The sequence below is a fragment of the Canis aureus genome, chromosome 34 (assembly GCF_053574225.1).
Source record: "Canis aureus isolate CA01 chromosome 34, VMU_Caureus_v.1.0, whole genome shotgun sequence".
Classification (NCBI taxonomy): domain Eukaryota; kingdom Metazoa; phylum Chordata; class Mammalia; order Carnivora; family Canidae; genus Canis; species Canis aureus.
This window is the reverse complement of record NC_135644.1, coordinates 20,323,661-20,336,446: the sequence shown is the minus strand read 5'-3', so window position 1 is coordinate 20,336,446 and position 12,786 is coordinate 20,323,661. Positions and strand designations below refer to the sequence as shown.

The 12,786-nt window shown below is 36.0% G+C and overlaps 1 protein-coding gene across 2 annotated transcripts in view; it reads left to right on the top strand.

The window, feature by feature from the left end:
- Positions 1-12,786, top strand: part of SCN2A (sodium voltage-gated channel alpha subunit 2) — a 135,434-nt gene that overhangs the window by 68,170 nt on the left and 54,478 nt on the right. For both annotated transcript variants that reach the window (XM_077883435.1, XM_077883436.1), the window contains exons 9-13: positions 115-256; positions 398-604; positions 2,386-2,673; positions 7,793-8,140; positions 11,381-11,513. In XM_077883435.1, the coding sequence (XP_077739561.1) occupies positions 115-256; positions 398-604; positions 2,386-2,673; positions 7,793-8,140; positions 11,381-11,513 (1,118 nt within the window). The remainder of the gene's footprint in view (positions 1-114; positions 257-397; positions 605-2,385; positions 2,674-7,792; positions 8,141-11,380; positions 11,514-12,786) is intronic.

The following is a 12,786-nucleotide window of genomic DNA, read 5'->3' as shown; positions in this document are numbered from 1 at the left end:
AGAAATCTGTTTTCCCTACTGTCGTATAAAATAGACTATGGCATCTATAAAAACAGGGAAGTCACCCAGCAGACTTGCAGTACTGACTTTCTCTTTCTTTTAATCTAATTACAGCCAGTGTCCGGAAGGATATATCTGTGTGAAGGCTGGTAGAAACCCCAACTATGGCTATACAAGCTTTGATACCTTTAGTTGGGCCTTCTTGTCATTATTTCGTCTCATGACTCAAGACTTCTGGGAAAACCTTTACCAACTGGTGAGAACAGATAAAATGATTCCTCTGGGAAGCATGAAATACTGAGATCAAGGGAACTGCTACAAAATACTTTATTACTTGGGAGTGTGAACTTGTAATATCTATATAAAATTTAATAAAACATCTCTTACATTTTTGCAGACGCTACGTGCTGCTGGGAAAACATATATGATATTTTTTGTGCTGGTCATTTTCTTGGGCTCATTCTACCTTATAAATTTAATCCTGGCTGTGGTGGCTATGGCCTACGAGGAACAGAATCAGGCAACTCTTGAGGAAGCTGAACAGAAAGAAGCTGAATTTCAGCAGATGCTCGAACAACTAAAAAAACAACAAGAAGAAGCTCAGGTATAGTTAGCAAACATAGAACTCTTTTGTGTTTGTTGATTTCAATCCCGTGACCACACTGATGAGGTCAGTAGCATTTACTACACAAAATCAGCAATGGATAAAAGTAGCATTTGAAACATGTCATATGTGTTTGTTTGGTTTTAGAAACCTGTTTGATTTTTAGGAGATTATTATTTTATGTTGATTACTGTCAGTGCTGATGGCATCAAAACATCAAGAACTATAATTGCTTTAGTGACACTTTTTTCTCCCTTGTGACTCCTCATTTACTCAGACTCACAAAATATTTAGGCCTACATGCCCTCAATCGAAGTATTTTCTTGATTTCCTGGGGAAGATGAATTTGTTATAGTTGCTTCTTTGTTAGTGTCAGTAGAGAGGGGAAAGGTCAGAAAACAGAGTCAAACCGAGATTATTTCCTAGAATCTGGAAAAACAAAGACATATATAATATTTATTTTTTTATTTGAAGGGTGTTTATTTATTTATTTTTGAAAAAATGAACAAATTCTCTTTATTTACTTACTTTACCCAGAAAAACTTATTAATCTATTTTGTTATTTTGGCATTTTTTAAATAAATTTATTTTTTATTGGTGTTCAATTTGCCAACATATATAATAACACCCAGTGCTCATCCCATCAAGTGCCCCTGAAAGGTGTTTAAACGCAAGTTTATGGATTGCATAAGAAAAAAGCCCTGGTATGTAAATATAGTAAATGACTACATTCTTTGCCTCCTATTCTGTTAAAATAATTTAATTTGGGCTTGATAAGACTTCGAAATGAGGCAAAGATTGCTCTAATTGTATTTCTTTGACTTAATGGCATTAACTATTCCAATGCCTATTTTTGGCTTCCCTTGGATCTTGACTACAGTTCTCCTTTAATACTAAGTATCCTAAATATTTAATAAAGGTCAGGTAGATAAAATATACTGAGGTAACAGCAACAACCTAGAATACTATGTCTTTCCCAAAGCTGTACTATTATAATTTAGAAATTCAGTCAGAAGCCATTGATCTGAGATTCATATATATATATATATATATATATATATATATATATATTCTGTAATATGTTTTTCTTGTACATTTCTTTTTCTTTTTTTAAAGATTTTATTTATTTATTCATGAGAGACACAGACAGAGACAGTCAGAGACACAGGCAGAGGGAGAAGTAGGCTCCATGCAGGGAGCCCGATGTGGGACTCGATCCCAGGACCCCAAGATCACACCCTGGGCCAAAGGCAGGCACTAGCTAAACTGCTGGGCCACCCAGGGATCCCTTTCTTGTACATTTCTTAGTGAAATGCTCCACTTATGTGAAAGACAGACAAAACATTTATTAAAATAGTTGGCTGAATTAAGTTCAATGATTTAGACTGGTGCTAAAAGTTATTGTCAAGTGGAAGTGTGATAAATCAGGTTAAAACAGGAAATCGTTCTTAAATTGTTTCCTTCTTAATAGAGTGGTTAAGTCATAAAAAATTGTTATGATATTTGAATGTCTTACTAATATTATTGAATAATTAGAGAGCATAGTAAGAGGCCAGATCTTTAAAGTTTCCATCAAAGTCACACGTATCATCTTCCATGTGTCTTTAAAGTTTAATTCTTTAATTGGTCTAATGACAATGCATGGTTTTCCAAAATATGGACCATAATGGAGAATTGTCTTTCAAGATTGTATTCATGATACTGAAGACAGATTAAGCAGTAAATGGGGATAAAGTTTTTAAGGTTTGTATGCAACTACCATTTCACATATGTGCTTCCAGGCAGCAGCTGCAGCCGCATCTGCAGAATCAAGAGAGTTCAGTGGTGCTGGTGGGATAGGAGTTTTCTCAGAGAGTTCTTCAGTAGCATCAAAGTTGAGCTCCAAGAGTGAAAAAGAGCTGAAAAACAGAAGGAAGAAAAAGAAGCAGAAAGAGCAGTCTGGAGAAGAAGAGAAGGAAGATGGGGTTCGCAAATCCGAATCCGAAGACAGTATAAGAAGAAAAGGTTTCCGTTTTTCCTTAGAAGGAAGCAGGCTGACATATGAAAAAAGGTTCTCTTCTCCACATCAGGTAAATATATCATTAGCCAATGATATATTAGCAGAAATTGTGTTTTCGTAACAGACCATTTTTTTTAAGATATGCCAGAGTTTGGTAGAAATAAAACCACCTTCTCCTTGGATGGTGCGGTACTTTCAGAATTGTAATGATCAAGTGTTGTGTTTGTCACCTCCGAGACTTTGTGAGTTTTACAACTTTCTAAAATCCCAAGAAAGCATTTTTAGAGTGTATATCCCACTGAGCTTGGGAAGTTTATGGTTTTGAGGTTTTGCTGAAGACTCAAACATCTTGGGACAATTTTCTACAGGAGAAATTATCAGCAGATGGTCCCCATCCCTTCTTAGCTACACTACTGTGCCTGGACCCAGTGACTATGGGTCTTCTGAGTGGCAGGTTCCTAGAAATGAACCATGTGTTCTTTCAGACCATCTGTGTAGTTGTTCCCATTCACATACAAAACTTCATCGGAAGAATCATTCTTCAAACTCTTGTTTCAAGGAGAACTGAAGCAAAATTTTTCTAGAAGTGTAGCCAAAATTCTTAGGTGGGGTGCTGAGGAATATTTATGACACTAAATAAACAGTGGTGTTCAATAGCACTTGATTATCTCTCTCATGTTTAATGTAAGATTTGCACTAAAAACCCTGATTATATATTGCAGTAAATGTTCACTGGGTGCCTGTGGCTTTTGTACCAACACGAGCTGTTGAAACTTTGAAATTTAGGATCCTTAATTTTTGAAATCACCAAGAGAATTACCAGAAATACAGAGTTTCTCAAAAAGACAATTTCACCAGTAGTGAAACCTTAGTATTATTTAGTAACCATAACAATTAGAACAACATTGATAGCAGTGATAATAGCTAACACTTACCTAATACATTGCAGCTTTCAATCTAAACTCAATTTAAGCCCCTCACTACAGCCCTGAGTAGGTACTATAATTGTTGTCCCCAGTCTACAGATGTGAAGAGAAGGGGAGGGCTGTATTCTTTATCAAGTGCTTGTTTTATCCTTGGTATTCTTTTTTACACTGTCATAATTAATGCTAACATTAGTATTATTTTCACTATTTATTAGGTCCAGTGAGGTTGAATAATTACCTAATTGCCCAATGGCATGTAGATTTTTTAAGATTTTTATTTATTTATTCATGAGAGACACAGAGACAGAGAGAGAGAGACAGAGAGAGAGAGAGAGAGAGAGAGAAGCAGGCTCCATGCAGGGAGCCTGATGTGGGACTCGATCCCAGGTCTCCAGGATCAGGCCCTGGGCTGAAGGTGGCACTAACCCACTAAGCCACCCGGGCTGCCCTATTGTCATATAGTTATTAAGGGCTGAAGCGGTATTCAAAATTGATAATGACACTGAAGCTCCTCTTTATCAGCCTAACTAGAAAGAATATTTTTAAAAACTGATAAAGCAACTTACAATTTAATTTCACTAAAAAGATACATATATTTAGGATTGTACTTGCTCTTCATACATTTTGTAGTATATACCATCTCACAAAATCTTATATTTAATATGTGTCAAATTTTTATAGGTAAATTTGATTCATTCAAAGTCCAAATAACATTATGAGATACAATACATTAAAGGATTAGTGGGGTTGATTTTATATTTAAAATAGAATTTTGTTTTTAATTCCACATTTTATACTTATTCACGTTTTTGTCACAATCATTATGATTTAATTAGTGGAGACATTAATCTTAATAAACGTGAATTCCTTAAAAATCAAATCCCCTTTTTACAGCATTGGTCATGTTGAAAAGGAAGGAAAGGAAGAAGGGAGGAGGGGTGGAAGGGGGGGGGGAGAAGGAAGGTAGGTTACTAAAGGTAAAATGGCCTAAATTTGAAACTGCAGATCACCAGGTGCCACAAAGAGTCTCTTCAATTTGCTTCAGTTCAAATCCAATAGAACTAATTCCAGAGGAAATAGTGAAGCCTGAAAAGGTTAAGTTCTGACCTACTTCTTTCTGCAAATTTTCTCACAGATATAACATTTCCCCAGTACTGTCATCTTTGCAACTTTATTTGCTGGCTACTGGGGCTTGATAAGTGATTACTGACTTATACAGCATGCAACATCTGGCTCAGATTGATATTAGTTTCTTAAGTGGTATCTGTATTTTAAAGAAGTGAAAAACTCTCCTTTTGTCTGGTAAATAGATAAATTGCTAAGAAGATGGAGAAGGAGAGAGAAAGAGGAAGAGGGAGAGAAAGAGAAAGGCAGGGAGAGGGGAGGGAGAGAACCCTAAGTTTATACTAATTCCACTTTCCAAGTCCCTGGAAGTTATAGGGAAAATATCAAGGAAGGTAGAGGTTTTTAAGGTATAGCGATGAAAGGGTTCATTGTTAGGTTTTTTTAAAGTCCAAGACCACAAAGTATTAAAAACTATTGTTTTGTGGAGACATGATGGAAAGGCAATTAATTGTGTTGGTAACCATTTCTATTTAAAAAATATATATATATATAATGGAAGTTTTATTGCAAAATTATAATTTTCTCAGTAGAGTAGGTAGATTGTATGAAATATTTCTTAGACTTCAATTTGACTTCTTAGTGTGGGAGATGGGAGAGAAGGAAGTCAAGAGCACAGTCTAATCAAGTCTCAAGAAAATCTGGATATTTTATTTTTAAGAAGATTTTTTAAATTTACTTTAGATAGAGAGAAAGAGCACATGCAAGCAGGGGGAGGGGTCGGGGAGGGGTAGAGGGAGAGGGAGAGAGAATCTCAAGCAGACTCCATGCTGAGTGCGGAGCCTGATGCAGGGCTCAATCCCATGACCCTGAGATCATGACTTGAGCCAAAACCAAGGATGGACACTCAACTAACTGAGTCATCTAGGTGTCCCTGGATATTTTATTTTGAAACTTTTATAAGTCAAGCTCCTTAAGTTATTAGTTCACTCCCTATTTATAATAAAGCAGGAGTTTTGCTTTTTAGAGATTCATTTGTTGTGGCAGATTTTTCTTATTGACCATCTTTTATATATGGTGCAGGATTTCATTGTTATGGATTTATATAATTAATGTAAGCAATAGAAGTTGATGTTAACAGATGGGGCACAATCATTTTTCATTCAGTTGTCTCATGTAAACTGTGCTCTTGTATGGCATAATTCACCTTTGAACTAGAGAAACCTTGTGTGCAGTTTTATAATTTATTTCCCTCCAAGCCTTCTACTGGCTCTAATTAAGTGGAGTACTTGTAGTTAACTATATGTATCCACTATATGTAGTGCATACATATAGTTTCTTACCTTATTTCTTATTACCAAGCATTTATTGCCTGCCTTTTTGAGCTAATGATAGCCAGTAAGTCACAAATCTTGTAACTCTTATGTTTTATAGCTTACTCAAAGTCCCATGTGAAGAACAATGAGATGACAGAAATTGGGTAGTCTAAGAGAGACATAAAAATAATTACTTATATGGAAAACAATAAAAGAAAAGAAGGAATCTTACTAGTGAAGTTGGTAATAAGATAAAAAAAAAATGGGAACAGGAAAAGAAGGAACTTCTCTTAGGAGAGTAGATCAGTCTCTTTAAATGTCCCTCTTTCTTTAAATAATGAATAAAATCCCATAACATAAGATAGTGTTTAAAGCTTACAAATGTTTTATAGATGTTTATATGAATTATTGAGGAAAAATATTCTTTAGCCAAAAAGAAAATTGAAAGCATACTTGTTGTTCAGTAAATATAAAACATATGTAGGTACAAAATAATTTTAGTTAGCTTTAAATCTTTTGGCAAGAAAAAGATCAAACTAATAACATTTAAGTGATAAAATTACTGTTCTTTCTATTAATAATCATAGAAATCCAACTCCAGCCAACTTATGTAAAAAAAAAAAAAAAGAGAGAGAGAACTGATTAGGTCAGATAAATAACCTCTGTGAGTAGCTTTAGGTATGGTTGGATTTAAAGGCTCAAAACATGTTATTATGGCCAAGTGTTTCTTCATATTTCAAGCCCAGGTTCCTCCAAAGGAGTGGCAAGGTGCCACTGCAACTTCAAAGTTATATTCAATATTCTCAGCAACGCCAATTAAAAATGCACCTCTTTCTCAACAATTGTAAAAGACAACGGTGGCTGCCAATGGACCAAGCAGGGTCCCCTGCCCATCTTTAAATGATTCTCTACGGCCTAGGGTATGGAATGCACTTGCTGGCTAGGCCTGGGTCACAGTCTTGACTGAGGATCATTTGTAAAGGATAGTCAGGTTACTGTTGAAAGATGAAAGAGAAATGGGTATCAGACAAGCAAGAAAGTGTTTACTACAGTGAAGATAGAAAAGTAAATCAGTATAAACAGGAAGTGATTCACTGTGTTCAATGCTGCTGTGCTTAAGAATCAAGGAAAACTACATGGTGGCAATGACAATGTGGCCATTTAGAAATCTGTGTCATGATTGTGACCAAATACTTAGTGAAAACCAGACTTTTGTGAATATGGTGCTTTTCAGATTTCTTGAAAGAAATCTGAAAAAGTGAAAATCAGGGAATGAATCATACAGTTCTCTCAGCTTGATTTATTTAATTTATTCATGAAGACATTATAAAATATGCAAAGGGAAGGGGGAGAAGCTGCTCCTTGTACTATAATTAAACAGGCCTACTAGCAAGATTGATTTTATTGTCCTCTGTGTTAAGATTTGCATTAGGGTGTGGTCACCAGTGAGCTCTTACTGGGTATATTTTTGGCTTCAAAGGATCTAAATGTAGGTGTGTGTTTAGATGCTTTCCATTGGCACTTTAAATGAGATTAGCTTCTAGAATAGTGTCTAGCAAAAAATTCTGTTCTAGGTGCCAACATTGGGACAAAATAATGTTGAAGGGTGCTTGTGACTATCTAGCATGTGTAAAATGTAAGAAAAGGACAGAAAATTACAAAAAAAAAATGAAGGAAGGGAGAAAAAGGGAAAGCAGAACAGAAAAGGGGAAGCTGGTAGAGAGTGCCTGAATACCGCCAGCAGTTGCCCCAAGTTCCAACTTGTCCCATGACTTATCTTTAGGTAAGTCAACAAATCTGAAACAATGAGTCAAGTCTCATATTTTTGAAGATAACTGCTCTTAATTCTGTTCATCTGTGTTTTGTTTGCTTTCTTATTATTCAGTCTTTATTGAGCATCCGTGGCTCCCTTTTCTCTCCAAGACGCAACAGTAGGGCGAGCCTTTTCAGTTTCAGAGGCCGAACAAAGGATATTGGCTCTGAGAACGACTTTGCTGATGATGAGCACAGCACCTTTGAAGACAATGACAGCCGGAGAGACTCTCTGTTTGTGCCACACAGACATGGAGAGCGGCGTCATAGCAATGTCAGCCAGGCCAGCCGGGCCTCCAGGGTGATCCCCATCCTGCCGGTGAATGGAAAGATGCACAGTGCAGTGGATTGCAACGGGGTCGTCTCGCTGGTTGGGGGCCCTTCTGCCCTCACGTCTCCAGCTGGACAGCTCCTTCCGGAGGTGAGGCCATTGAAAACTGTCACTGTTGGGAAGGGACCTGTGGCTGGCACAGGAGGTGGTGTTTTTTGATTTCCATATCCAGGAATTAAATCTTTTGCTGGGGTTAAATCTTTTGCTGGGGTTGGCTCAGTCCAGGAGCTTACGTTGTCAAATTGTTCTATTTAGATGCTTCTACAAATTATTTAAAAATTTAGATTGGCTCTCATAGAATCTAATTAGAATCATTATACGGGAAGAAGAAAAAAATATCCTTAAAGGCCTCAGGGTATGAAACTTGTCCAAAAGCACAGCAACAATTTATCAAACATAATGTTTAATTAAGATAACCAAATGAAATGCAAGAAATTTAAATACACAAGTTAAGGATCTTATCACCACTGTTTCTTTGAAAGGAGGATTTGATACTTCCTCTTGAAGTTACATACTATTACTAAAGACATCTAAATCCTTCGATGCCACATTCTTTTTCTTTGTCGGTCAGAGTGTTGTGACATGTTTAGCACCCACTCAAACGACCCCATCCATCATATGTTTGTGTGGTAAAGAAGTCACTCAAAGTGCCTGGTAGGGTCATGTATTGCAATTTTTAGAGCAGATTTCAGTTTTCATATTACGGTCATGATTTCTTTTTGTAAACAGGCTCTAAATCAAGCATATAAGAAAGAGTTTCAACTAAATAGCAGATACTTACAGGGGTATATATTTTGACATTTTCCTTTGTAAAACATAAAGTTCTTTTAAACTTTGGTATTAAATAAGATTTTATTGGCCAACATAAAAACATTCTAGCAGTGCCATTTGGTTGTATTTTATAGTCTGCCGAATCATATTGAAATCTTCTTTGTATGATTTTTTAAATACAATCCCATTTATTATAGTTGGATAAGCTCTTTCAGCCACATTAAAATCATACAGAGTCAGCTTTCTCTCACCTAATAGAGGAGCTTCTTACCTCTTTCCTAGGTTACAAAAATAACCATTAATCACTTTTTTCCCATGGCCTCTCTTCACTACTTTCCCAAAGTCCAAGTACCTGGAGTCAGATAAAATAGTGAAAAAAAGTATAATTTTGTAGTGAGGGGATGTCAATTTCTCTGTTATAATAACCATAGCTAACTATGTACCAGACCCTGCCCAGAACACTTTACATGTGTTAGTTCAGTAAGTCTTCACTACAACCCTTTATCATAGTTACTGATATTTTTTTAAATATTTTTTTCTTTATTTATTTATGATAGTCACACAGAGAGAGAGAGAGAGAGAGAGAGAGGCAGAGGGAGAAGCAGGCTCCATGCACCGGGAGCCCGACGTGGGATTCGATCCCGGGTCTCCAGGATCGCGCCCTGGGCCAAAGGCAGGCGCCAAACCGCTGCACCACCCAGGGATCCCCATAGTTACTGATATTATCCTCATTTTACAGAGGAAGAAACTGAGGCCCATGCATGGTGGAACTAAGATTTGACCACAAGTATGCTGGGTATTAAACCTACATTCTATGCATACTGCAATATTGCCTTCCATTGAATTTTTTTTAACTTTCTTAAATGGAGAGTAAGAAATGGATAAGGAAGCAAACATTTTCATTTTAACCCAGTGTTTCTCAAAGTATACTTCACCCTCAGACTACTTACATCAGAATTCCCTGAGATGCTTCTTAAAAAATTTTCCCTCTCCCCAACCCTTAGTGACCACCATTCTGCTCTCTGCTTCTGTGAGTTTGATGGCCAAAGAGTACAAAGTTTCTGTTAAGCAAGATAAATAGGTTCTGGAGATTTGCATAGCATAGTGCCTATAGTTGACAATACTGCATTATATACTTAAAATTTGCTAAGATGGTAGATTTTATGTTAAATGTTCTCATCACAAATCATAACAGCAACAAAAATAAAGGGGATGGGAGGAAATTTTGGAAGGTGATAGAGATATTTGTGGCCTTAATTAGTGTACTTAATGTACACTAATTGTGTACATTAAGTATACACAGCTTTTTACATGTCAGTCATTCTTCAATAAAATGGTTAAAAAAAAAAGAGATTTCTAGTACAAGCAAGACTTACTTAGACCAAAAGACTGAAGAGAACAAAGTCAGGGAAATTCCTCCCGTGATGAAACTTACACGTGATGAAATATGAGCATCGCTGATCTTGATGAGTGTTAGTTGAACAAACAAAAACAAATCCACAACTTCTTTGCATACATATAAGGAGTATCTCAGAAAATAGCATTTATATGGATGTTTATCACCATTAATGGCAATCATATCAACTGAGTGGAAACTTTGCTTTTGAATATGTCTGCATTAGAAGTATGCAGGTTGATAAAATAATGTCAATTACACATTCCACAATAAAGTCAGTGTAGATGAACAGGACTCATTGCTTTTTAGAAATAGGGAGAATCCTCATAGAACTAAAAATGATTTCTTTTTTGTTATTAGCACTCAGATCTGCATTTGAAATGCTTGAGTTTTGCCCTTTCTTCCTGTGATAATTAATTTCTTTGTTTGATCTCCTAAAGTAGGAGTAAATTTCTGCCCATGTTGAAATCTTGGTGAGTTTATTTTGGAATAGAAAACTATCAAATCACTTTATCATGGTTAAAAATCAAAGTTCCCCAAATCGGTGTTATTGCCTTAAATTAGAGTTTCAGCACCAAGGATGTTTTGTTTTGTCGATGTTTTGTGGAGTCAGTTTGTAAATGTAAGACAGTTTAAATTAGTACTAATATTTGCTTTTATTATTAAGGATTTTAGGAAATGTGACCTATATGTAATGAACAAAAGCGTTTTACAAGTTGAATTCACATTTTAGGAGAACTGTTAACTAATGCATATTAGGGAAGCCTTAAAAATTCTTTCCATACATGAAACCATGAATAAGTGTCTATAACAATCTAATAACTCAACCTGAGAGAAAATCAAGGAATGATGGGTTTCAGTCTGAGGTCCTAGGTAGGATTGGTTGAAATGCTAAAAGAGTATCCATGCAATGGTAGACGTGATCCCTCCAGCCAAAAGCTCCACCATGGAGGAATTGAAGTCCATCCTAACTGCAAACCCAGGCATCAGTGAAGGCTGAGAATCTGATGGGCTTTCAAACACTTCCATGCTGATTCCAGCAATACCTTAATGAGCTATTCTCATCTGGTGGACATTTAGTTAAGTAATACCTGTTATAGGAACACTTTGGGGTTGGCTACCCTTAAGAATGATAGTTATTTTATCTGAAATTTTATTTTCAGGGCACGACTACTGAAACAGAACTAAGAAAGAGACGGTCCAGTTCTTACCATGTTTCCATGGATTTGCTGGAAGATCCTACCACAAGGCAAAGAGCAATGAGTCTAGCCAGTATTTTGACCAACACCATGGAAGGTACGTCAAAAGTCTTACAGCAGAGCTACTTGGTGGTGCTTTGGTAATGATGAAAAAAATACTTTCATAAATTCCAAAAAACTTCTTCCTGACTTTATATCACATCAGCACTATGTCTTTTACCAGATAAAGGTAAAGTCCACGTACAAAACATAGATTCTACTGTCTCATTCAGATTTTTATATAGGCTCCAGGAAGCTACTGCAAATTCAAGATATACTTGGAATACTGCTTTTACAGATTAAATTCTAAACTATTGAAGCTTGTTGTGTGCATGACAGTGAAAGGAGTGTAATGGTAAATGTTTATTTTCATGATGATGCTAACCCATTTGAATTGTATTAACTACCTGAGACATAAGTTATAAAGTCCTTTGATTTAACCAGAAATATAAATGGAAATGTGGATTAGGGTTTGATATTAACCTCTTTGAAGCAAATTTTTCAAAATTTTGTCGAACTATTCTTGCCTCTCTTTGACCAGAGTTTTACAATATATCAGCCTTTTCTTTAGTTGCAGATTGTATTATCTGAGTAGTTAACATATTGGTTAGCAGTCTGGATCTTATAATGCCAAAATAAAGACTTTGGAGACAGCTTGATCTGTGATTAATTCTTGGTTCTGCTACATGTTAAATGTGTTAGCTTATGACTCTAAACTTCAGGTTTTTTCATGCTAATGAGGTCTAGGCATCAGGTTGTTGTAAGAATTGAGACATCATATATAAAACATCTTATGAATCTGGAACATAGAAGGCAGTTAGTAAATATTATCATTATTATCATTTTACTTTGTTTTTGTTAATTCACATTTGTGTCTTTCCACACTGTAAGTGAATATAAATGTAAACTATCAACTTCAACTACTTGGAAAATACTTTCATATAAAATATATTCTATCCTCCCCCCCTTGCCCTCCTTCTTCCTTCTCTCCTTTTCTCTTTTATAACCCCCCTCTTTCTGCCCCCTCCCAGATTGTGTGTGTGTGTATGTTGTGTGTGTGTGTGTGTGTGTAGATGTGTCAAAGGAAAAAGAAAGATGGCAAATGAAAGAGAAGGCATTGGGCACATGCCTTTCTTATTGTTATAGTTTCTCTTAGCATTGGATGGATTCTTGGAACAATTCTTTTCCCGTCTGAATGCAAAGATTCTTTGATACTAATACTAGTACCAAAAGCCTAAAAGTCACATCCAGAAAAAACCCACAGTGGAGATGGCTGAATATTTATTGCAGCCATGTCAATATTATAAGACCCAATTTTCATAATATCCTAA